The sequence below is a fragment of the Alosa sapidissima genome, chromosome 2, assembly GCF_018492685.1.
Source record: "Alosa sapidissima isolate fAloSap1 chromosome 2, fAloSap1.pri, whole genome shotgun sequence".
NCBI classification, from domain to species: Eukaryota; Metazoa; Chordata; class Actinopteri; order Clupeiformes; family Clupeidae; genus Alosa; species Alosa sapidissima.
The window spans coordinates 18,274,488-18,301,623 of record NC_055958.1 but is presented as its reverse complement, the minus strand read 5'-3'; the positions used below and the strand labels follow the sequence as shown (position 1 = coordinate 18,301,623).

General features: G+C 43.0%; 2 protein-coding genes across 28 annotated transcripts in view; both read right to left on the bottom strand.

The window, feature by feature from the left end:
* Positions 1 to 1,730: 1,730 nt before the first annotated feature.
* Positions 1,731 to 16,180, bottom strand: LOC121702279 (ras-related protein Rap-2a). Its single transcript, XM_042084183.1, has 2 exons — positions 15,044 to 16,180; positions 1,731 to 3,580 (listed from the first exon to the last, which is right to left on the bottom strand). Exons 1-2 carry the CDS (start codon positions 15,355 to 15,357, stop codon positions 3,343 to 3,345), a joined length of 552 nt encoding a protein of 183 aa, XP_041940117.1. The 5' UTR covers positions 15,358 to 16,180; the 3' UTR covers positions 1,731 to 3,342.
* A 1,344-nt stretch (positions 16,181 to 17,524) lies between these two features.
* Positions 17,525 to 27,136, bottom strand: part of LOC121688441 (muscleblind-like protein 2a) — a 32,329-nt gene continuing 22,717 nt past the window's right edge. For 7 of the 27 annotated variants that reach the window (XM_042068077.1, XM_042068099.1, XM_042068098.1 and 4 more), the window contains 3 exons: positions 26,015 to 26,068; positions 25,463 to 25,613; positions 17,525 to 18,063 (listed from right to left, as the gene is read on the bottom strand). In XM_042068077.1, the coding sequence (XP_041924011.1) occupies positions 17,711 to 18,063; positions 25,463 to 25,613; positions 26,015 to 26,068 (558 nt within the window). In that variant the 3' untranslated portion in view covers positions 17,525 to 17,710. Of the gene's footprint in view, positions 18,064 to 18,659; positions 20,759 to 23,139; positions 23,235 to 24,169; positions 24,206 to 25,462; positions 25,614 to 26,014; positions 26,069 to 27,136 lie in introns of those variants that run through there. The other 20 variants (XM_042068166.1, XM_042068144.1, XR_006024607.1 and 17 more) reach the window with 19 other exon arrangements.

The following is a 27,136-nucleotide window of genomic DNA, read 5'->3' as shown; positions in this document are numbered from 1 at the left end:
TTTCAGAGCTCTAGTGATTTAGGTGGGTGGATGAGTGGGTGGAGAGGCAGGCAGGCAGGCAAGCGTTTGGGGCGGGGAGGGCTGTTGCCTTTCTGGGGCACTTTGAAGAAGCCCTAGTGTCCCAGAGCTTCGAAAAACCTCCTAGTTATGCAATGCATTCTTTGAGAGTCCACCCCTCACAAGCCTCTCGGTGTGTGCTGTGCAGTGCGGAGAGGGAGCCGCTCAGCCGCTAATGACTGCAGCGGGCGCAGACAGAGTGGGGACAGCGGCAGGCCTCGTCCACGCCTGGAGGACGGACATCTCACAGGGTGGGCAGTGACTGGTGACAGCTGCCTCAGTCTGGGAGATGCTGGGACACCTCACGAGTGACATCTTCGGGCCTATTAACAACTTCTCCTCCTGAGGGGTCTGAGGAGGTTCCTGCTAGCTTTTTTTATCCTAGTGTGAATGGGAACAATCTGTGAATTAAACACTAAAGCGAGAGCTAGGTCTGGGAGAAGGCTGATCCGCCAGGGATCAAAACTTTTATCATTCCTTTCAAGTGTCTCATTGTTCCGTCCAACAGTCAGCTCCCAACCCTCTCTGGGAAGAGGGATTGGTCTTAAATTAAAGTGGCCCAGATATAGACCAACTATAAAAACATTGAGTCATTTTCAGCTTTGATTCAGATCAGCAAATAGACCTCATCCTCCTGCCCTTCAGCTACATTCCCTATATGAGAGGACCATCTCTGTTCCAGTGACGCTCCTAACTTGCTGCTCCATTGGCATCGCTGATAGGACCAATGATGCGGCAGTGTCCTCTCCTGAGCACCATTCAAAAAGCAGTTGAGACAGTTTATCAGTGAAAGTGCTAGCCATCTCATTGTATTTAGCTAATTGTCTAATTCCATTATCTTCAGAGGCCGTCCCGCTGGACGGTGTGTGCTGAGAGGGGCCTAATCCTGGCCTGCTGGCGCCCGGCCCTGGAGCTCCTCCAACAGGCCCCCTGTGGCTGACAGAGAGCTGGGCCTGCCAGTGGAGAGAGCGCGGGGAGGGGGGCTGGTGGTGGCAGAAGATGAGCTGAGCCCATCATTGTGGGCTGGGATCAGGCGTGGGGGAGTGAAACTGGGATGTCGGCCATACATGTTATGGATGATGGGTGCGGATTTACACGATGCTGAGTGGCTATGAACTGATATGAACTGCGACAGGATGTCCATATGTAAACCAGAGTGAACAGGGTTATTAAAAAAAAGTGCATGGCTTAAATTGCAGGACTGATAAAACACACATTTACACACACACACACACACATACAGATGTACGCTCCACGTTGCACAAATGGCTATTAACAGCACCCCAGTGTGAGGTTAGTGTTTTCTGTTTGCCCAGCTGTCTTCCTCTGACAATGTTATGAGTCTCTCTCTGCACCTTCCCCCAGGCTGAGGGGCTGGGATACTAATTGCCAATATCAGTATCCATGACTGCAGTCAGCTAAAACTCCACACACACACACATCCTGCCCTGTATGTAACAACTTACCCCTGCAAGAGAAAGAGACACTTTTGATCATATGGGCAGGGAACAGCTAATCATCCGCTTTTGGTTTCTGATGCAAAATTAAACAAGCTGCTCAGAAGGCAACATCATTCGGAGAAAAGCAAAACTGTCCTGCCTGCACTAAAATAGGTCCAGTCTCTCCTCTTTCGAGCAACAACATGAGAGAAAATGCAACAGAAACCTGGAGAGTCGTGTTGAACACACTTTATTGTTCAGATGCCAAATGAAACCGTGTCACCATTCAATTTAGGAAGAGAGAGAAAGAGTAAATACTCACATAAAAAAATAGAAAAGAAATCAACAATGAGAATGGACAGAGGGAGCACTGTCCTGCCTCTGGTTATCACAGACGTACATTGCAGACCAGTGTCCCGGTTCCAGACGTGAGAGTGTTTGGCTGGCGGATTTCAACCTGCTGAAAAAATAAATCTCAAAAAATGATCGTCCTTTTTTGTTTGTTTGTTTTACTAGCCATGCATACAGTTGACAATTCCACATGAGTGTTAACGTCTGTGTCTCAAGAGGAGCTGGCACCTTCCATACAAAATTATTTACACTACAGTTAATTACCGTTTGTTATTAGCATCGTCAATATTATTACACTATTATTACTATCATTTTTTTTATGAATACTCTGAATACATAAAGATGAGTGAGAAGCTAACAAGCTCTCAGCACCTCAAAGTATCTTGATTCCCAATCAGAGGACATGACAGAAGTGGCTAGTAGAATGATTGATGGCACCTTAAGAGAAAATGTCCTTCATTGAAAAACTGAAAACACAGTTCCCTCACTCCAAACGGAGCCCAGTTCTGCGGACTCCCTTGGGAATTAAGTCCTCATTACACTGTGCAGAGCCATCCTCAGTGGAAGCTAACAGCTTGCGGGAGAGACACCTGTGCACTTTCTTAAAAGATCTCCAAAAAATAGAGAACTAACAGTGAGGACATCATGATATTGATGTCTTCAAGGACAAGAGATGGGCTTCCACTTTTTTTCAATCCCTTTTCTCAAAATAATAAAAAAAAAAGACAAAATGATGAAAAGATAAAGAAACAAACGACAAGAAAGAACTGAGGCGCTTTCAAGTCGCCTCTTTGGTTGTGACAGTGATGAGTAGAAACATCCTCTCTGCTGGAGGTATGGTTTCTTTAGCTCTGCCGAGAGAAACAGGGTACACAAATCAATTAACCATCAACGTTTCAAACAAGTGGATCAGGGGGGATAATCTCTCCTCTTGGGGGGCTGTGCAGTAGATGTCTGCCTCTGTGGCTTGGTGACTTAAAGTGAGGAAGGCTCAAGCAAAAAAGAAAGAAAAAGTGCCCAAAAAAACTGGGTCATGACAACAAAATGCACACACGCTCTCACACACCCACACACACACACACACACACACACACACACACACACACACACACACACATACACAAACACAAAATGAAACCAGTTTCAATGAAATATTACCAAATAATACCACAGCGAAACATAAAAAAAAAGCTTCTTTAAAAACCAGTTTGAAAATCCTGCTCTGAAATCTCAATTTCTTTAGCCATAGAAAACAGGATGACATAAGGCGAGTGCTCTTTTTTTTGTCCAGTTTCTCAGGTCGTATGGCTAACAAAGATGCCTCTTCTCCTTGTCCACTGAATTATAAACATAACCACTTTTTAATTACTTTATGAGGGATTTGTATGCACCAAAAACAAGAGTATCCTTTGCCGTTCATGACTTGAGTGTGTGAGTTTGCTCTCCTTCACCCTCCTGTCTGGAGACTCCAACGAGGCCCATGTGGGCTCAGTGGCTATTGTATATTGCAAGAGGAGCAGCAAGGGTCATCCTTGTCCGGCTGGGCCGCGTAGTCCATCTGCCGCACAATCTCGGCGAACAGTTCATCTACCATGGTTTTGCTTTTGGCCGAGGTCTCCATGAAGGGGCACCCCCACTCCTCGGCCAAGGCCTGTCCCTCGCTGGACGACACCTCCCGCTCGCTCTCCAGGTCCACCTTATTCCCCACCAGGATCACCGGAACCTTCTCATACCTGCCAAGAAGAAGAAGAAGAACAGCAGCTTTTGATTTGATCAACAAAAAATATATATCTTTCAGGAATCAGCTGATCATTCACTTTACACTGTCCCCATCTTCTCCACATACTTCCAAAAGCACCAACCGAGAGCCGTGGCATTAACAGATCCACACGCTTGTTATAACACACAGCACTTTTACACTTTTGCCTACAATACAATCACAGGAGCTCTTAGAGAACTGCTCTTTCCTCATTTCATGATAAAATACATCATGGTGGCTTCAGCCTACAGCTTCCACTGAGGGAATACTGTTCGATAGTGCCCTTCAAGCAGGAAGTGGGCAGTGTTCCCTGAGGTGAGGAGGGGAGGAGAGGAGGAGAAGAGAGAAAAAGAGAGGAGAGGAGGAGAAGAGAGGAGAGAGCCTTAATCCACTGCGCTGCTTTGAACTCCAAGCCTTGCTGAGAGGGATAGCATCACTTGTGAGAATGCCACAAACCGCTTGTTACATCAGGCGTCCTTATTCTCTGAGTCATGTTATGTAATGTGGAACCTGTCTACAAGCCCAAAAGACTTGAAACAAGATGTGTAGGATGTGAGAGCACCAGTTTATAACAGACCATGTTCCAGATCAGCCCACATCTCCCTCAGGTTACGGGAGAACTATTCCTGTACATTCTGAGGATAACTTTGTTTTTGGACTAGCATGATTTTGTCTACCACACCGAACATCTTTGTATTTGATGTGCAACTCATATAAAACAGACGCTGTTGGAAAAATTGTGCGGTTGCACAACATATCAATACCAGTTGTTTCCGAACTGCATCCCAATCAACATTTAAAATTGCACATAACTGTCTTTGTCTGGCATTCTCTTTTTCCCCATATCCAGTGCGACAGTAACAAATCCATGAAGAGCATTGGGCTCCATCAAAAGCACATTTTCTGTTAGAACTAAACATGATTAGAGTGTACCTTTAAGAAAAACGTTCTTTCATGAGGCATTTGTGAGTGTTTCTGTGCCAACACAATACTTCTTTAGACAGGACACTTTAATGACAGCACAGACAATATTAGAGCACCACAGCAGTAAGTGTCCAACACCAGGGAAAAACAATGGACCGCCACATTAAAACTAGGTTCTCCCTGCATGTTATTGACAGCATAACAAGAGAATTATCCTCTCAACCACCGCTGGCCATCAACCATCATTATCACTTTCAGAAGTTAGCCTTTTAAGCATGAAATATTCATGGCATTAAATTATTACCCGTTTTCCAAAATGAAAAAAAAAAAAATCAGAAAAACAGAAACAGCTAACTGAGGTGGCTAACAAAGAGAGGATGAAATGAGAATGAAGAGCAGTAGGGGGCAGAGAGAGAGAGAGAGAGAGAGAGAGAGGAATGGAGAGAGAGATAAAGATAGGGAGGGAGAGGGGGGGTGAAGAGTGGAAAAACATCAGAGTAGCTTCTGTGAGGGAAGTCAGCGATCACTGCTAGCACCTGACACCTGAGGCCGTACAGTAACTGCAGACAGACAAAGGAACTGAACATGGTCTCTCCACTCATAAAGAGTAAGGCGCTTTGTAGCTTTGGAAATTCCATCCAGGATTGTAATCACTGCCTTGCTGGTGTAGGCCTCGGCTAAGAATAACCACTTGGAAATATTGACCGACGACTGCAGCAGAAGGGCTTTGACAGGTGTGTTCAAAGTATGAAAATTGCTCTGGTGCTCTCTGAACATAAGGAACAGCTAGAAATCAATCAATAATACGAGTGAATCAATAAATCCTAATGACTAAAAAGGCAAACTGCACACTGGATTTGGTTTCTGATTCGGAAATGATTTGATGCTTTGTGATATCAATCTCTCAGTCAGACGTGATCTCACAGCATAGTAAACCATGCTAATGCAGCTGATCAACCAGGCCTACATGAGACAGAAAAAAGAGCCCCAGGCAGCAGTGTGTTTCCATTCAGGCCTTTACTGTGCAAAGTGCAATTTCACTGTGGGTATGCAAGGCTGCAGTCACCATCGTCATCTGCCGTCTTTTTCTGTTTTGAAGGAAACCCTAATTACACAGCGGTGGGTTGAAGGCCGGGGTGGTGGTGGTGGTGGTGGCAGTGAGTGGCTTGGTTGGGTGGGAGGGTGCAGACGGCACTCTGTGGCGACACCCCATTAAGACCCATGCTGGGAAACGCCTTGTATTTGGGCTTAGGAGACCAGCATGCTCCCCCACCAGACTGATCTGCTCTATTCCAAACAGCATGGAGGAATAGATGGATGAACCCTTCTGAGAGCCCCCACCACACACACACACACACACACACACACACACACACACACTCAAATGCCCATCTCTGGGTGGGCTGAGACCATCACATGAGACAGCATGCAGCCACATGACTACAGATTACAGGCTGCCCTCATTTCATTCATGGGCCCAACCATCAGTTCAGCCGGAGGGCCAGCCAGCATACGTGTACAGGCCTACATGTGTGCCTCTGTGTGAGTGCAAGTATGAGTGTAGGCTATGTGTGCTTGTGAGTGTTTGTATACAAGTATATATGGCTGTGTCTGAACGTATGCGTGTGTACTGTACCGGTCTGTGTAGTGGAGATAATCTATTGCTAGGACTGTGTCCCTCGCCAGGCTCTTTAGCCAATGAGATGTAAGGAAAGGAAACCCGGCTCCTCTCCCTGGTGCCACGGACACGGATGTCTGCCTCCCCCTGCTCCCGAGAAAAAGAAATTACTTTTTTTTTTTTTTTCACTTTTAAGATAAAAACGTAAGCGCTTGCTCTCTCTGACAGTGATGGATGGAGATCTGAACTGTGGATAGCTGGAAGACAGCTAACATTGTTTTAGCTGGAGGAACTGGGAAAATATACGCGTCTCCTCTCCTCCCAGCGGTCCACCAACACACGCAGACAATAATAGCCGAGTGGTGGGAGATGCCAGGTGGCTAGAACTTCCTCCCTCTGGAGTGGTGCGGGGTGCTGTGGGGCCCGGGAACATGGACGCCGAGCGCTGCAATCTGGCGCCATTGGAGGAGGCACGCCAAAAATAGCCGTAATAACAGAGGAGGGAAACCTGCAATCTGGGAGAGGTGTGCGAGGACGGCTGCCACGGACAGCAGCCCCCGCACTGGGAGGGTTTCGCACGGAAGGTGTTGTTCAGCTCGACGGGAGAAGGCTGCATCTGAAGCCAGCTTTACTGCAGCCCACCTCCACCAACCAAACCCCCCCCCCCACTGAAGAGCTTTCAACTCCACAGTTCTACACTTGACACTCACTCTCTCTCTCTCCTCCTCTCCTCTCATCTCCTCTCCCCACTCTACTCGCTCTGCAGAAACAGCCACCGACACCCCACCTCGAACTATTCGCCCACACATAAATTGGCGAGGAAAAAAATACACTCACACAAAAAACTCTCCCACACGCACACACACAATGACACACACACAAACAGCGCACCGCACTAAGACAGCCCGCCTACATCGAAGCACTCTCCCTGCAAATACCCACAGCACCTCTCCCAGACACACCTTATATATAATGTATGACGCATCAACTGATCTAGCTGAGGGGAGGTGGGAGCTGCCGGGGCCTTGTGCTAGCGCTAGCTCCAGCCACAGACAGTGGAAGTGAGTTGCACTCGACCTGCTTGGCCAGACAACAGGATTTAGAGCACTGCAGCCAAGTCTGGACCCACAGTCGCACTACATTTCTTGGGTCTTATGCTGCCTGAATCTTGAGCTGCATTTTTAGTAAACTAATGTGGATTGGTTTGCAGACATGTTACTGTAGATAGACCCTTTGAATGACCCTTTAGCCTAAATGAACATCACTGCACATAATTATGGAGAGCTCTCTTATGTTGCATAGTGAACATTAAAAGCTAAACAATGTAGTTATTTTACCTTAAAATAACAGCTTCAAACTGATTTTGATGTTACACTGACCTACACTACAGAGAACGTAGTGTGTAATATTGGTGTCGGCGATGCACATCCAGGCCACCTGGTAATCTAATGTTGTTGCGGGTAGAAGCATGACACTTTAGTGCTAGATGGGTTCCCTGCATGCTGAAAGCTAACTAAAAGGGGAATTCCTACATTGTGTTACTTTTAAAACCAAAGATGCTGATAAAATTGTTGCTCTGAAACACCTAGAAGCCTGTTAAACATGGTAAGCATGTCATGGTAAACGTGACTATGCAGGTGATAGGCAAGCAATAGAAACAAAGTGGATGGGGGTGAGAAGCTCTTTCTCAAATGTCTGGCTAGCACAAGCTCAGTTATAGCGCAGTAATTGCACACCACCACCCTACCATCATATCACTTTGTCTGCGGTCCACCTGACTGTTTTACAGGCTATATTAGCCCTCCTACACAATCTGGACTGTGGTCATAACATCTACATCTTATAACTTATTCCATATTATATTGTCCTTTGTTAAGCAATTTTATTATGTTTACATTCTTCAAAGCAAGTGTAGATACTAGATAGAAAAGTGAACAGTGCAGGGATTGAACAGTGCAATAACTTTGCTTATTATTAAATATTAACTATTAATATTATGGTTATAGCATTTCAGGTGATTAAGAACTGACTATTGGAGGCTGCATCAAATACCCCCTCTGCCAGTGCCAGAGTGCATCTACAGCACTTTGGAAACGGTCTGAGGATATGACTATGTCACGAGACATAAATCTGCCCCAACCTCTGCAAAAATCAAACCCTGCATGGCTTTATCTGCTGCAGTAATCACTGCAAATTTGCTGGGATAGGAAATCCGGCCCTCTGCTTTGGAGCCGTACAGCAAGAGCTTTAGCAGGTTGCTTGAGTCTGGCCCCTAACTAGCTCAGCAAAGAGGCTTACTGTACGAGGGCTGCTGCGTCACCGCGTGATGGAGCACACCAGCAACAGCCTACTGGGTGATGCTGGAACGGGCAAATGATAAAAACAGAAAACAGCTGACACATAACCTAATTCTTCTCCCCAGTCTCTCAACAATGTCCCTACATTCTCTATCTGCAGTCTCAGGGCGGCTGGAGGAAACCACTTCCGTCACTGCGTTTCCTGTGAAAGCTCAGATACTATTCTCAGACTGGAGAGAGAGAGAGAGATGAGAGTAGTTGGCGGAGTCTCTTTGGATCAACGGTGCATCACACATCTGGTGCTATTCAATCTGTGTCATCTTTGCAAACAAATACTGCTTCAAGTCTAATATGGACACTTCAAACAGACAGAAGAATAGGAGAATTCAAACACAGTTTAAAACAAGAAAGTACGCAAATTACACCTTATGGCTTCCATGGGGGGGAAGACAGAGGTGGAGCGAGCCCTTTGCTTTTCATATAATTATGTGCTTCTGTGGAATGACCATTTTGAACGCAGAAAGAATTTTATGAATTCTGTTCAGATATTCACTAGATTTGTCACACAGCTCCATGCAATCATTCCAATTATCACCGTCTGAGCAGTAAAATCGTGAAGTTCTGCCACTGTAATTATTTGTCATTGCATTCCTGGCTCTGCAGTGCTCTGCACCTTTGAATGGCCATGCTAAAGTTAAAATGGGAAAATCATGCACCCTTCTCAATTCCCAGGACGATTGTTTGCAGCAGTCCTTGTGAATAAAATCCTAATTTTGGCTGGTGCCCAGAAGAGGGTGAAACCATGTCCTGTTAAAGCTACTGCAAGAACTCTGGACTACTAGCCTGGGTTTTCCCATGCTGCCTTGCGCGCATGATTTTATTCACGCTGCTAGGCAGCCTGGATTCTATGGACTTCGTTTTCACCTCAACGAAGGAACCAATCACAGAACGGAGGGAGGGCAGCAAGACGATGACGACACACCGAGGCGTTATGAGCTACGTACAGACGCATTTGATAGACATTCGTAGCGCCCAATAAACGGCTCTGGGCATTCGTAAACCATGTTTCAAATACGAGAAAATGAATGTCTAGTTCCCAGACCCCATCAATGAGATGAGGTCTGACGAACTACTGGACTACTATAATTGTGATGCATTTGTATGTCAAATTATATAGGACAGAAAATCTAGATAAGGAACTCTGGTGTGTTAGCAAAAATATTTGTGCATTATGTGCTCAATGGGCTATAATAACTGAAAATATGAAATCCAGTGATGTAGTTTTCATTAGGACCAAAAGTACTTCTCTAATCCATTCTGTGTATTGAGGAGAGTATAGTGTGGTGATGACACATATGGAGCTTGCACTTGAGGGATTAAATAAGCAGTGCTGAGAATCACACATCCATTCTCCATCGCTGAGAACGATCGCGGCAAGCAGCTCTAATATCCTCAATGGGATTACACGCAGAAAGTAATAAGGCGCCTTTCTCCCGCATTTCATCAGTCATGGCTCTCTCTCTCTCTCTTCGGCTCAGTCGCACTGCAGTCGCCACGTCCACAGCAGACTGTCGCCGGCCATCACCTGGGCCGCACTAAGCGAGCCTGAGCTCCGGGCTGATGAGTCCCGTGGCGGCGCCATTCATCATCTGCACCCATCACCTCTGCTAATAACGAGCCGTGACGCCGCGTCGCCGCCGTACACTGATGCGGCGTGACAGGGGGCGACAGGACGCGCGCGACACAGGCCGGTGCCTCTGACCCGCTGGACTGCCTCACTGGTGGCCAGCAACAGTGACAGCTGCAGAAGCCACAGGCTGTCACTACAGGGAAAGTTCATCAATAAGGTGTGTGAGTGTGCGTTTGTGTGAATGTGTGCGTCTGGCAGGGCTGGTGTGTGTGCAGATGTGGTGTTTGGCATAAAACCTAAGTCTAGCTGCTGATAAGGTCTGGAGAGCCTGGGAATTAGAAACATAAAGACTAAATCTGGGTCAGATTTTAAAAGGTTAGCCTAGATTCGACAGGAGGAGCCGAACCCACACCTAGCTGACCTTATTAGGGCATGTGTTTTGCCTTTATTGTGTTATAGATCTTCATTAATCAATGTTCTCATTATGCTAGATCTACATGCACCTCCATCCTAGAAAGACACATCTACAGTAGAGGAGTTTGTTTCCTTGCTCTACTCTTCAAAGGTCGACAGAAGCAATATAGATTTAAGACAGATGCAGCGGTACTCTAATGAACACTGCCCGAGGATAGAACACCGCTAAACTCTAAATGTCATCCCTAAACACTTCAGTTGGAAACAACCACCAATTTCGGATGTTTGTAAAATACTTCAAGGCTACAGGAGTGAGTGAACAGATGTACTATGAACCCAACACCCAGCACCCCCCCAAACTTAACATTTACTGAGTAAACACAACATCCCGTTGACATTACATGCTCCCAGCTAACAAACAAACAGGCCCCAACAATGACTTCTTCCTTCACTGCATTGGGCCTCACTCACAAACATCTCTTAGGAAGAAATGTCTTCTTAAAACAGATTTTTGCAGTTTTCGCAAAAATTCTGACATTCACCAGGATCACCTTGTTGGGCATTTGTTCTTAGGTAAGAACAGGATCACACGTGAGAGCACACTTGGACTAATGAAGTTTTTCCTTCTATCTCTTAACTTTTCTTTTCAATATCTGTGTGTGATTTATAACGTGTGTACACAGCTCTCTTCGCATGTCCTTTTATGGGATTGATGGCAGCTGGCTTTCAATTCAAAAAGACAATTGGAATCAACATTGCATTAATACACAGGATTAGATGTTAAAATCCTGTAATGTAGACTTTTCTCAACTCTCGATTTTGGTGAATGAGGCCCAGTGATTTGATTACATTTGCACCTTCCACTTGAAATGCAGCTGTGGGCTTGAGCTAGGCTTATACCATGACAAGGTTTATTATGCTTATCGGGTAATGATATGCAGTCAATGTCTATTCTGGTTTCTACAAAAACAGTCTCTGAAATACATTTTTTTGCAACACCAACGTAACTGCAACAGCTATATCCTGAAGATTCATTGTTACTGTAGTGAAGCTATTCCATGGCAGACAAGGATAATTACCCAAGAAATGTGTAGGCATGGATACTTTTCAATACTAAAGCAATGTGATTGATTATCTCTCACCACTCTTATCTGATGTGCACACAGCGGGTTGGTGATTCAGTAACCTACGGCTACGACTACACAACATGTCCAAGTCGCAATTGAACGTTATATGTCTGAATCATTCAATATAGATGTGGAGCATCTTTTGTGCCAAGCCTTGCTAATGGATTCTGCAGAGGGCCAGATCCTTCATGCAGGCCTACTTGTGGAGACCACCTCAAAGCTGACAGGTTTAAGCATGTTGGTGCATGCCAAACAAATTACCAAGCCAATTACCCAATCCAAAGATACTGTAGGTTAATCTTTCAGCCTGTCTGGGAGAGTTTAAATGAGCTTTTTCAGATGGTTTATTCGTCAGTGGTGTAAGTCTGCCCTGAAGTTTGAACCTCAGTTGGTTTTTCTTTCACCTTCTCAGCGCAATACTGTGGTAAATCAATTCTGATTCGCCCCCTCCAGACCACTCCTCACTTCTCTCACCAAAACAATTCTTTCATGAGGATTGAACTGAGAGGGAAAACACCAGAGGTGGTGCAATACAGGGCATCTCAACTGAGAAATTACAAGACAAGAGACCCATGGTTCTAACTGAAACAGAGGCGTGGTAAGGCCAATGGTGAAACTACAGATAGGGCCTATGCGCCACCACCCTGAGGCTGGTTGTGAGTTAGTCTCAGCACTCCCTCAGCCTTTAGAGCTTGTACCTGGTGGGCAGCCCGTCTCTGTACTTGAGTTGAGTCATCATGCAGACTACTACTCCCCCTTAGTTCTACATAATCTTTGGGGAGAAATGTTTCTGCATATGATGATGTAATAACATGTAAAAATAGCCTTGCAATAGTGTCATACTGTTGTATTGATTGTGGTCAGTTTCCTTGAATTCCAACTGTGTCAATTAGCCCTCATCCACATAATAGGAAAGTGTGACTACAACAGTAAATCAAATTCACGGTTATTAAATGGGCAATAAGGCAGATCTTGACAGCCTGTTGTCACTGTCAGATTTCAAACAGAATCACTCAATATGTCATAACATCTCCCCACTGTTCAGTGATGATGAAACTGAGTCCAGAAACACTTTTGTCTTTGAGGAGTATACTCTAAGGCAAGTTATAGTCAGACTTTTAAGGCAGAGTCCATAAAATACTTATCTTACATTTATGATGGAGGTCAATGAAAACACAAGAGCAAGGTGAGTGTTTTGGGGGTTTGGGGGAAGTTAAAGAAACAAAGTCAACCGTCAGCATATATGGAGTGGGCAGACACTGATTTGGGTCAGTGCAGTAGGCTAACTTATGGACAGGTCAGAGTTGGGATTGTCTTGCTGCTGCTAGCTGGTATGCGGACGAGCAGGCATGCGGAGGTAGCCGGCAACCTGCAGTGTCAGTAGTGGGAAAGAGGGCCTCAGTCTTTCAGCAGAATTTACTGAACGAGTTAACCACTTCCATTCCTTTCCTTTGTCTTCCCGCCATTAATGCCACAGCCAAAACAACAGGCAGTAAAAATGCAGCGGGCCTCCACATAAAGGAGACACACAGCACAGCAGGAATGCCTGGGCTTGTTAACAAAGCCAAATGCAACAGCCTGCTTACAGTACACAAAAGCCCAAGATGAGAATGTGAGGTGGAGGTATATGGTGGGGGAAGTATTTTGGGGGAAAAGAGAACAGCAGTAAACTATGCCAACCCCCTACATGGAATGACAGCGAAAGCACAAAACCAACCGCAACACGGTATCCTGGAGCAATATGACCGACAAGAGAGAACCGGTGTCAGTCCATCCGGTATTCCGTGACACCAGGCTGTGCTCAGTAACCACAAGACAAGTCTATTACGAGCAGATGTCCCCTCAGTAAGACCATCCTGCTTAACGTGGTGGCTCGCCAAATTCTATTCTATGATCAGATGTATTTATCAAACTCCAGCCTGCATCATGTGGGGGATGAACACACAGGGGTAACAACAGTGGCTGTATGGGGATAATGAGAAAGACAGACTCCACTAAAGCCAGTCCAACTCACCACACCAACACCCTGGCCTTAGAACCCTAAGAACCATGCTGCTGAATAAATCAGTCTACACCGCTACCAGACCTAATTTTGTGTATCTGTATTTGGGCTATTTACTATAGTGACAGAGAGACGCATTCCCCCCTCCTGATTCAACTAAACTGGTCCCTGCTCACTTGGAAGGGAGATCATTTTACGTAGCCTACATCAAGTCACTCCATGAGTACCAAAATGGTCCTGCAAATGTCACAAAGTACTAAAGTAGAACCCTGCGTGCTATCAATTTGTTTAAGTCCTGTCATCTTACAGAAGTGTGATCTAATGCAAGCAGTATTCACACAATATTAGTGAAACAGCATGGCACAGATGATTCCTATTTGTGCTTGTTTGCTCTTTCCAAACAGCTTGTGCTCAATTTTTTAATTTAAAACATCCCTCTCTCTCTTTGCCTCTCTTTCTCTCCCTCTCTCTCTGCAGGGATAGGCCTTTCTGTGGGCTTCTGTTTTTTTAACCCTACCCCTCCTCCCAATTTAGCCACTCCTAACCCTGTACAGCTTTAGCCCTATTCCGGGATGTGTTGCCAAAAGCGTCCCTCCTTCTGCTGGGCTGCAAGAGCACTGAATTGTGGGTGCTGTGCTTGGCTGCAGCACACAACTGTGGGGGGCAACTTATCAAAGTTACCAAGCTCACACACACACGCACAGACACGCACACACACACACAAATAAAAGAGTAGAGGAGAAAAGCGCCCAGTCAGCCTAACACTTTTTGATGAGCAGCAGGACAGAGGGGGGCCTGACACTGTGCACTGGGCAACATATGGCTTGGGTCTATATGAAACTGTCTGTGGTGATAGTGTGACTATACAAATGCAAGAAAGCTTTGACAACACAGTAGCTGTGGACCACACACACACACACACCTCAACAGGTAACCGCAAAGGCGTCCAGCAGCTCCAACAGGTGAGGGGCTTACTGTAGCTCTGTAGACTATGACACGTTTCTATATATATATAACATCCTTACCACCATACTAGCACTAGGGTAGGTGGTGAAAATCTCTGGATATTTAACATGGTTTTCACAATGTCTACAGATGGCCTGAGCTGTCCCCCCCCCCATGAGGTCAGATGCAAAATGCAACTTGGTCAATTTAAGTGCACCTCCAAAAATCAGAGAAAAGTGAGGAGCAACAATGAGGACTCTTCTTACACCAATAACAAAAAGAAACATAAATCTGTGATGAAATACATTTCATAAGGAGTAGGCTACTGTTCTTTTGCATGAGTGGCTTGGCTAGATGAAGCAATCACTCGCCACAACGATCAGATGGCAGACCATCTGCAACATAGCTCACTGCATTGGTTATGCATTAGGTCAAGACGTTTCGTCTAAGAACAAGAGCTCCCCTTTACATCCTCCTCACCTTTTAACTCGGATGATCTGATCCCTCATTGGTTTGATGTCTTGGAAACTCTGTTGGTTGACGAGACTGTACACCAGAATGAAGCCTTGGCCGTTCTTGATGTAGAGATCCCGCATGGACGCAAACTGCTCGGTGCCAGCCGTGTCCAAAATCTCCAGAACCGAGGGCGAGGAATCCACCTCAATTTCTTTTCGGTAAAAATCCTCTATTGTAGGATCATACTTTTCAATGAACGTCCCGGTGACGAACTGCACCGTGAGGGCGGATTTCCCAACCCCACCGCTTCCGAGGACCACCACTTTGTACTCGCGCATCGCTCCCGTGTTTTAACGGATAAAACAAAAATACTGCCGGATGCTATCACTTACCATTCGGCATTGAAAAATTAAAAAACGAATCCGCGTAAAAACACTGTCAATCGGGCTACAGACTGCATCCCATTCTTACGGGAATGTAAAGACTATGGCTAACGTTACCTCGCTTACCACTGCTTAGCTATGAGAAATAAACAGCCAGAGCACAAAGACTTGGTGCCCAGAGATGGGTTTCATTGTAAAAATTCCCCGAGGCAGCCTAGACATTGATGATGATTTGATTTCAGACGCCTGTAATTCCCCCCATACAATAAAGGTAGAACAAAATGACTCGGCAATGAATAACTTGTGCTTTTTCATCTGTTTAGCTCGCCAATGCAAAGCATCATAAAAAAACAAAACTTGCTCCTGCGAGGACATTAGGGGGAAACCTGGAAAAACCCCGTTTTTTCCACCGAGAGACGCCTGCGTTATCCGAGGAAATGCTGTTAAATTATCACGAATCTCAAGAGTTGATATAACAAGTTTTGTCCCTTTGATTTCCTTTCATCTTCTCTCATCTCTCTCCCCTGTTCTTATTCACACAGCAATACATTCCTGGCCGCCATACTCTCGGGTGGAGACCCGCCGCCGCCGTGCAACCAGCCGTTCTCCTCTCGGCTTCCGTAGCGACGAAAAAGAGACGTCTTTTCCCTCACTTAACAGATCTGTAAATAGTCCAATGGCCGCATCCAGGCGCCAGAAACCTCGCCCACGCATCTATGGACTAAACACCAAAACGACCAGTACAAATGCAAGGGCTGGATTTCCGTTTGAGTGTCAAACCCCTCACGATTCGGTTGCCACAGTGACATCTCTAGAGCATTTACCCAATAGCAGAAGCAGCTTAGGGATGTGTATCCAAGAAGAGCCGGATGTTGTTGCTATGGTAACGTTGATATTAAAGTATTTTAAAAACTTATCTCTGAAACAGTATTTGATTTTAAAAGTTGGCACTAGAGTTAACCATGTAGCCTATAAACCAATGCAATTGCAAAACTGCCCTTTCAATTACCACTACAGACTGGGAAAAAACCTAGCAGTCCAACAGGCCTAGGCACTTTGGTCTCGCTAGACCTTTCTTTTACTGTCTATGAGCTAGACTGATCCAACTTCCAGGCAGTGGCCCTAAGGGAAGCGGTAACTTAGAAGTGTGGGCTTGAAATGAATAAAAGATTGAATATGGATGGACCAAATATTTTTTTTTTAAACTAGGGTGCATGATAACTGATAACATTTGCAGAAAACACACACACATCATTATTTAATTTTTCATTTATTTTGTTATAATAACTTTTACATATTTTTTAAGAGAAACTCAAAACAAACTACTTAATATGACATGAACAGCACAAAAAAAATGCACAAATAAACCACCAATAAATTCACACTGAAATTAAATCAAACTCTAGCGAGAGGGCCCAATATTCCTCTCTTATCTTTTGGTGCAAAGTGCTGCTTTACTGATGGAACTATGTGGCACTGTCAAGAGCTGAGATTAGATTCTGCAGTCACATTACTACCATATACAAAGATAAAATGAAAAACATAAAGGTGAGAATTTAATTCCATCAAGCTTTGTCAGGAAGTGCTAGACAAGATTGCCTCCTTCACAACAGTCTACCATTTTGGCCACACATTTAAAATATCATACTTTGTTTGATTTGTAAGACCAATTACAATACTTCCTATTTTAAGAGCTCTATAACATAGAATACAAGAACAGTACTCTTGAAGGTAAGGCAAGGTTCACACTTATTCCTTGTTGTCAAGTCCAACACTGCCAAGAAAATTGTGCAGGAAATATGTTACCATCAAAGTCTTAACATTCTGACATTTACCATCACCATTTTCACCACATTATTTAAGATTCGGCTGAGGACATTAGGCCCTACCCTTGTTATTCTGACAGACACTTTGTGGAATGCTGAAAAGATCACCAATAGTTTCAAACTTGAATGTTTACACATTTAATGTGTAATGTCCCATGTCCACTTCTTACAGGCATTTGTAAGCTTTTCAAGATCAATTATCACTTAGTGAAACAACAAAATGCTGACTTACAATTCTTATCAACCTCTAAATTATGCTTTAATTTCATTGCATTTCACAAACATTTCATTCATTGTTTGTGAGCCCTCTTTTTTTTTTTTATCTAGGGTGAGACCTGCCACACTGTAATAATAATAATAATAATAATGACAGAAGTTACTGTATATCAGATCTGTCACTGGGTCTGTTGTAATAGGATAAGAAATGTTCAGAGAGCAACACAACCTAAGTAATACAGTGCTCTAAAATGTTAATAGTTACATCATTTACAAAAATACAGAACTTTAGTCATTGTCATTTTCAGGTTGCCACACTGACAAATTAGTACTTTTATAAAATAGTCACATACTACAATGAAACTTTTCGGTACCCCATTCACCCAATTGTTTTCTTCAGTGAAACAGGACCTATACAATAAAACCTTTAATAGATAATATAAGCAGTTCTGCAGCCTTGCTTCTACTGTAGTGAGCTGTCTTGTGATGGTGGCAAGGCAGTGATGTGTGAGAGCTGAAGGCCTGAGCAGACCGATCAGAAATCCCCCTACACCACAGACGGCTTTCAGAGGCCCTCCTGCCAGTACCGTCTCAAGCTGGGACACCAGCAGAAAAGGGCCTAGCATAATAAATTACATTCAGTTTAAAATATACTCGGTTACAACATTGTGTAAAGGACTAACAAAGAACAAAGAATGAGAACAAAATACACTTAATAATATATTTCCATATACACCCATAAGGACATTTTTAAAATATATCTCAACAAAAGAGTAAGGAAAAAAGAATGAATAAGAACAGTGCCTCTTTCCAAGATTTAAAGGAGTCTTGATGTAGATTGTCTATTAATCTCATACCAAGATGTGTACATAGTGACTTTCTTTTAGTCTCTGTCAAATCCCCATGCAAGTGTGTACATAAACAAATGCACTCACACACATACATATAGACACGCAGACACACAGAGAGTGAGATAGAGAAATAGAGAGAAGGAGAGAGAGAGAGAGAGAAATGTACTATACTGAAAACTTAGGACTAATGTTAATAATGGATACTGCATACAGTATAATGATGAAATCCACCCAGAATTGTGTTCAGTGCTTAATGCAGTCGGAAAGCTCTTAGCTCTGAAATGAAAATGAATATCTAAAGACAATGTAGATGAGAGATGTAACTTGTCAGTAACAATGTGGATGCAGTAATCACACTTACTTTCGCACTTGAAACTGGAAACAATTGAAAGAGTAATTACATCAACATTTAAACTAACTCAACATCACGTCATACTTGACCTTGTGACATTTTGACCTATACCAACACAATTACATTTCTAAATGCAGCTAAAGGGTTTATCATTTCAATCTTAAACAAACAAACAAAAAAACTTAAAACAAAATGTTTCCCACCTTCCATATCAAATAATATTGACACATCGCATTAAAACTGTCAATTGTGCTATGAACAAAAATCATCTTAAAATGCTTTTTCTGTAGATTAAGAACTTCAGGCACTTCTACAGGTACTCAAACAGACCACTCATTCATTGACAATGGTTGTCTATGACAACTTTAGAACAGACCCATCTGAAACTTATGGATGTCTGTATAATTCAGCTCTGCTATTAGCCTTCTTTTGGCCAATATATTATTTCACCTTGGCCATTTCTGTCTGCCTGCAGACACCCATACTTTTCAGCCACATAATCTAAATGTCTAAATTTTATGTCCAAATGGCACTTTATGGGGATGTGGATATATGCCACTATGATGGTGCTCAAAAGGATTTGACAATGATGCACAATAGGCTTATTCAAACTCTAAACAAACTTGTTGAAAAAAAAAATGTTGAAACAAATTAGAATTTGCTGGATCTGATAACCACAACATTTGCAAGCATTCATGTCATTAATATTTGCATGAGTTTGTATGGCAATGATGAATAAATCAATAAGTACTAGAGGCAAGACAGTTTTTCCTCCACAAGGGGGCACTGTGCTCCACCCTATTATTATTATTATTGTTATTATTATTATTATTATTATTATTATTATTATGATTTAATTAAGAGAAACAAACAAAGAATAAAACTTATTAGGTCTTGGAGCACTGGTGCATGATCATACTCCTATGTGGAGATATTAAACTGTCTTCTGAAACATTTGTGGTTTTATGGATACGAGTTCGGCCAGATGCAAAGCCATACAGTCCAGTAACCATGACCGGTTGAATTCTGGATCATTACACCGAGTTCTTCTCTCTATAATTCTTACACAGTACATGGGGGTACTGCATAAAACATAAGACATGTCTTTCCCGAAAGTGCAAATTAAGTTGTTTCCTTGGTACATAATGTCTTAAAAACAAATATGGAACAAAAATAAAACTCAAGGTTACACATTTCAATAAAGTCTCCACATTCACAAGTTTTGTGTATGTACATACAATATTCTGATTGTGTCAAATACATGTACTAGTATGATACTAGTATTCATTCTAGTATTACGTTACTCTTATTGGTATAGTTAACATTTGAAGTCGGCATTACTGTAAGGAAAAAGGTGAGTGCTTCTTAATTCTTGTCTTAGCATGCAGGTTGCTGCAGATCTTGTGTGAAGAATAGGTTATATTTACAGAGGAGCTGTCTTGGACCTCTAAGTGCTGCATGATGACACTCCATTCCATGTTGATTAGCTATTTCAAGATTATCTGTTTCAGGGAAGCAAAGAGGATGAGAGGTAGGTTACTTATAGATATGGGCCTAACCACTAAAAGGTAATTGACTTAGTTTTCTGTTTTCCCCATGCTACAACACGAATAAGAATTTACAGCAATGACTCAGACGTATCGCTCCAGCAACATAGAGATCTGATAGGCTATATTGTTTTTGGAATGTGTACTGAAGCACACCGGATGCTGTTTCAGCCAAGGGTAAGTTGGTATGAAGTGATACTGTACAATATATTCTGATCCTCTGAAGAGTTAGACATATGATATAAAACACTCAATTGATAGAGGAAGTATAAAATGATAAAATAAAAATGTCACACTTTCACTGAGACTGTACGAAATCAGTTAATGCAGAATGGTGAATAAAGTCAATCATGGTGCCTAACCTGCTTTGGTAATAGGACTAGTCATTATAAGAAAACAAATAGGAAATGAATACAAACAGGTCATAAAAATGTACCTAATATCCCTCTATTAGTAGATCAGTACACCTGGCAATCACTGAGGCCCCTAGTTTGAGAACGGAGTCTCATGGAGATAACAGGAGTTCAAGCGCAGTGTTGCACGTGGGGGAAAGCAGGCGGGAAGCTGTGATCAACACAAAGGCACAAAGTGGGTAGAGCCAGGATGAAGTTCATTACTGAAAGGTTTGGTTAAAGCCAATAGCATTGTTGAGAAATACCTTTAAAATGAATGCGTCCAATTAGACAATGGCTTTTAACATGTCAATATCGCGGTGGGTCTAGAAAGCTTTACAAGAAATAAAATACAGTACTGTATTTCTTCTGCTTTTCCAAACAATTGAATTCACTAAAACATGATTGTAGCTTTTCAGACCTGTTTTAAATGCCATATCACATCCCTTCGACCTGACTGTTATTTTGTTCAGCCATGTAGCCTATACAATTTTGAGCCAAACATAATGTGATACATATTATTTTATTATCTGAATTAGTTTAATGGAACACATTTGCAACTTTGAAGCAGGGTAACTTATTAAAAAGAAAAAAAGTGTAGAGATTACATTTATCCTGGAATATTGAATGTTCAGAAAGACATTTGGCAGAAGAGGTCAGCTCTATTTTTCCCAAAGGGCTTATCTGTGATCATGTCAAATAATGATTTTAAGCTTAAGAGTTTGTCTCTGACAGCTATGGTCGGCCTACTATTCAACTAATTAAACTGAAAATGTTATCTGATGCAGTAGTTGCATCTAGAGCTCTGTCAGAATGGAATAGCAGGTGACTGAGAGACTGTTCAGTTGAGCATTGTATCCAGCTCAGCACTGGGACCTCGGAGCCTTATGCGCTCCGTGATGTCTGGTGCGCACCACCTTGTGTCACTGGTGTTAATTGGAAAGACGTGCAGATGAATGAACTGAATGAATAAACTGGCAACACCGCAAGTTTTGATCAGGTAGGATGTAGGAAGATAGGTCTTATGTCTATGATTTGACAGTTCAATGCTTGTAGCCCAAACTGCCATCCTGTTCTAGGCTATGTAGTAATATGTGAGTAGGCCATGGATTTAAGTAGGCTATGTTATTACTATAAGTAATCTGCAGGTAGGCCTTGCTTTAAAATAACTGAAGCAATGTAGCGGTAGCCTATTTATGTGTGTTGTTTGTTCCAGAATGAGCACTGATACTACATATTGCCAGCCACTTCTGCACATACTGTGATATGTTCCAAATTAAGCGCTTACTGTATGCTGAGCTGACATACTGAGATCGAATAGTTCAAAGATTAGGATTTATTGCTCTCAAACTAGGGGCCTGAGTCTGTCAGACACATTAAAAACAAAGGTAGGGGTTTTATCTTGTAGCTGAAAGAACATTTGCATACAAAACCTATAAATCTATAAACGCTGTTGTCACTAATGCCAGTAATGACTAGTAAAAAGTTCATGAATAAGACCACACCATAGCCTGAGGTAAATCCACATCCATCCCTTGGCTAACTTTTTTGTTTTTGTAGCTTTAAGATTGTACATATTTTTAGTAAATGATAACTAAACAGCACTGTTTACAATGTTGCAGTGTTTGACACCAATACTGCCACTGCTTTCTTCCTACACCCCAACAAACTGCTCTATTGTTGAGAGGCTAAGGGGCTGACTGGTCCAGTATTACCTCATTTAACCTTGTGTTACATTGTCTAAAACTGCCAACAGGGGGCAGTAAAACACAGGAACATAGAGGATCCTGCTAGTTACGAACCAAGTGAACAGCCATTTCAGTTTCCTGGTCCTCCGGCTCTGTTAAATCTGCTAAAGCCGCTACAGTCTCATTTGAAATTGTCCAAATTAACATTTTTTCAGAGCCATGGCCAAGAGCTGGCAGAAATTAATATGTCAAATGTCATACTATTCCATCAAATGCAATCATTCATATTACTGGATCAGCATCTCAGGGATGACTGACTGCTGACTGGTTGACTCATTTCATTTACTGACACCTTTTTTTAATATGGTTATGAAGGTAGTGATAGAACCCCATAGCTTTTCACTCAGAGGTTATCTGCAAGGAGATAACGTGGTAGCATCATTAGACCCAGCATTAGTGTAAGCATTTTGTCTTCTTTTATTGCGGTTTGCATGGATCTCTAAAGCAACAGGTATAAATAAAAATGCTGACAAAAAGGGAGGTCATATAAGCAAAAACATGCAAAAAAAGAAACCACGAAGGGAATTAAGCAACACAACACAACTACTAAATGCATATGTGGTATCTCTAAGTAAGTGCTTAGCACTGCTTTAGTTTCAAGATCCAGTTATATTATTATGTCATTTTTAAACAGCCAGATGAATAGTGAATAGATGTAGGGTTTCAAAATATTCCTGATAATCTGCCCACAGATTATGAAGGGCAGCTTTGTAATTTATATGCATGTTACAAATATTTATTCCAGGAAACGTGCACTTATTTAGAGCTCAGGGATCTATGAAAGAAAGCTTCAAAAGGAGCAAACCTGATTGGCTGGTGCTGTTGCTGCGTAGGGGACACTTGTGGCAGGAGTTGTTGCTGCAGAGACAGTAGCAGGCGTAGCACTGTACATCATGGGTACTTTTTCAGGAAGGGGAACCATGGAAGCAATGAACAAGTAGGTGGAGCATTATGGTAACCATGGCGACGTTTTTTTTTTTTTGGTTGTTCAAACCAACAAGCCATCATTAGGTTAGACCAGCAGATGGCATGCAACAGAGCAAAGCAAGAAAAAAACAAGAGAAACAAAAACAAAGCATGGGAGGGAAATCAAAGAGGAAAAAAGCAGATTACAGTCACAACACAGTCAACACATAGGTTAGAATATCAGTGGATTCCCAGAGCAGTTTCAGCATGACAAAGGCCAAACATGGAGGCATCAGCTGTGCGCTTCCAAGATTGAATGCAGTGAGCCAGCAATCTCATATCACTAAAGCCATTTTCATTTTACAGTTATATCTTATTTAAATGATTGCTTCTATCTCTTACTTTTGTTTTAGAGGGAATGGAAAAAATTTAATGCAAAAAAAAAAATCTCTGGGAAGCTGATACAGTTTCCTCAAGAACAAGGGACACAGCATGGAATATCTACAGTATGTGTAAGGGTGTGAGGGTTGGGAGATACTTATAGTGTTATAATACTCAGCAAGGGAGTGTGCCAATGGTGTGAAATGGTGCAACAACAAGGGCTACATTCAAAAGACTAATAATATACCACAGAGGCTGGTCAGGAAGAGTAGAGATAGCCATATAGAACATGGAAAAGAGACACACAATTAAACTTTCTGCATACAACTGACTCTCTGACAGCTGGTTTAAAATGCCTGCATGTGCCCAATTTCACACACCTCTCCCTAGCTGAGCCAATCACCTTTACTCCCAACTATCAATGCTAGAGTCAATCGTGATGAATGACCGATCGAATTGAGACAGGCCTCTTAGATCAACTGTGAGAGCACGCCAGTCTGAGCCATCCGTCAGAGGAGACGAGAGAAAATAAGAAGCAAGGGACCTACCAATGCTGGTAGCAGGAGTCATGCACAAGACTGGCCCTGGATGATTGTGCAGTGGAGAGTGAACAGAGGGTTAAATAAGGGGAAAACAGATTAGCAGAGTGCACCCTTTAGCATGCTGCCCATCCTCCCTCACACCGCCCTCACATGTGCAGTTATAGCCTAGACACTCCTCATGCAGACCAGAGGCATGCCAACATTGTACTGCAGGCTGTGTGGCCAGTCTGCAGGGGAGTGTGTGTCAACATGTGTGTGTGTGTGTGTGTGTGTGTGTAGCTAAAGATAATGTGTGGCATTTGTGTGTCGTGAGCACAGTGTATATGACTGAGCAGCTGTGCATGAGTGCATGAGTGTGTGTTTGCTACTTTGGGCACATCTGCGTAGTGCCTGCGCGCACGTACGTGTGTGTGTGTGTGTGTGTGTGTGTGTGCGTCTGCTTAGGAGTGAGTTTCTTGTCAGCCTTGGGCACTGTGTGGCTGGAGCATGCTGAGGACTCTGGCGCCCACCACCTGACCGAGACACAGCTGGCAAAGCTGGGGAGGAGCTGAGACAGAGGCCTGACAGAGCAACGAGCAGCGCTACGGGGGTCTAGAGGGAGCCGCAGGGCAGCGTGAGCCCAACACACAAGCCTGAGAGAGGGCACATCAACGCTACACTACAAGGAAGAGCTTCAAGGAAATCACACATCCAACTAAGACTTCTGTCAATGACGGTTTCTGACGCAAAGGCCCTGGGCATCTAATTAACATTGTTTACTCTGAGAGATACGAGTTCAAATGGCTCTAGGGAGATGCAAGCCTGGCGCTTGTATAGGTGCGGTGGGGGACAAAACTGGCAGACACTCACATCTGTTGTTGTAGCGTGCTGGCGCTAATTGGCCCTGCTCTTCATGTCATATTGGTATTGCTGTGGATGTTCTGCCGCTAGGTCTTGCTTTGTTTGCATTACATTCTCAGACTGCATTGAGATCACACAAAGACGATCAATTAAATAACCCGATGTTAAGATAAAGAAGCCATTGCACGCCCCGCTTCCCATCTTTCCTTGAATACAATTTTTTACCAAGTATCACCACGGACGACAGACATTTGTGGGTTGTTGTTTTTTTTTAGTTGGTTTAGTTTAGTTTTATTCACTGTTGTTTTTTCTAGTTTTAATCTGATGGGCCTGACTGCAGGCGGAGCAGCATGAGGAGTGGCTGATTACTGGCTTCCTACTGATGCCTCGCTAGATGTGTGGCCAGCATCAGCAGGGCCTGCCCTTGCCGGGGACAGAGAGCAGTGACCCTGGGCTTACCGGTGGGGTAGAAGGCAGACTGCTGCATCTGCGCATTGGCCAAAGCCTGCTGGTAGTGCAAAAAACTGGGGTTGAACAGAGCGCTGGCCCCGTTACTCTTCTCAAGTGCTGGTCTCTTTGGTAGGGGCTGCAAGACACTGTGGGGGAAAGCCTACGGAAACAGAGTTAGAGAAGCAGAATTAATGCCACAGAGCTGGTAAATATTTCACACAGACACACACTTTACTAGTAAAAAGTATTGACCTCTACTTGGCTAGTGCAAAACTGATTTCTATTTACATGCATTCTAACACATTTCTGATATGACTATTCAGAAGATTATAGATTTTAGGTTTCAGGTAATTCTGGGAAACCTATTCACTCTTGGCATATTACTCATGACAAATCACAACACAGGTATTACTGTAGGTTTAAAGATTAAATGATAAATGGTTTTGTACACATACTGGATGATTCTACTTGTGACATACACAAAAAGCCAAATTAAATTCTGTGAGTGGCTACAGTACAATTAAAGCTACATGCAAAGCAAAAGGTGAAAGGTCCAAGTACCAGATCTACAGTTGCCTCGAGGGGTCGCTTCACTGCTTTGGCAGTCGACTGAGTCTTTAAATAGCAGGCAGCGAGCACATGATGGCAGTGGGCCAATGGGATTCAAGCGTATTAACATACAGGTAACAGCAAGCAGAGGTGCGTCATGGGGGGACAGCATTGCATTGTGGGTAGGTGAGAAGAAAGAAACAACAAAAAGAAAAACACAAAATAATCTGAATGCAGAATACCAAACATACTGAAACAATACGCATGCTCAATAAACAGAAATCAGCACTTCAATGAGACACGCCCTGAATTAGTGGGTGAGCAAACTGCGTCTAGTACACTTTTGTTAAAAGCAGTACATGTTACACAGATCTAGTTCAGCTCCTCAGACAGTTGCTTAGAGTACAAACAACACTCAGTACTTATAGAGAGTAACCTAAGGACATCTAAAGTATCTGCATTACTGCTAATGCAATATATAATATTATAATGTTTAAGAATACAGTTCAAAGCATTTCCACAATTTCAAGTCATTTCATATTTTTCAGTTGATTTTGCCAATCTAATGCATACAATGTTTAATAATTGATCCAATGAAAAGCTTGTTATCTCACCTAGACTACCAACATGCACAGTAATGAGCAGGGACGGACACTGTGGAGCTCTGCTTGTTCTCATGCTTGGCCATGACGCCTGTTTGTGCTATCGGCTTAAATCATTAGAAAAAGTCCTTTTTTTTTTGTGCAGTCAAATAATTGGGCGCATATTTCACAGGAGGCAAGATGACTGGAAAGTGAGACGGATCATTTCCACATTGGCCTCCACAGTGGGTGTGCTGGTGAATTAGGGGTTGATTTTCATTAGCCTTTTCTATCTCCATTACCATCTTACATTTACCATGTGAGACATCTTGGGTGTGAAATCTGTATTTAAGCCATGACTATATTAAACAACGCTGATAAAATTAAGCAGATGAGCATAGGCTAAAATATGACACCATGACAAATAAAATGAGCAAAACACATTAATGTATCCACAAAAATTCATGAACTTGAAGGGTAAACAAAGTTCATGTAGATGATAATGATATGCGGCATAAATAAAAAGAGCATGACTGGCATCTGAATTAATATG

Bases quoted from the DNA above. Each gene is read 5' to 3' on its own strand.
- LOC121702279 (XM_042084183.1), bottom strand. From the start codon at position 15,357: ATGCGCGAGTACAAAGTGGTGGTCCTCGGAAGCGGTGGGGTTGGGAAA. The intron at 3,581-15,043 runs GTGAGGAGGATG...TCTTCTTGGCAG, and splicing joins CAGATCATCCGAGTTAAAAG to GTATGAGAAGGTTCCGGTGA.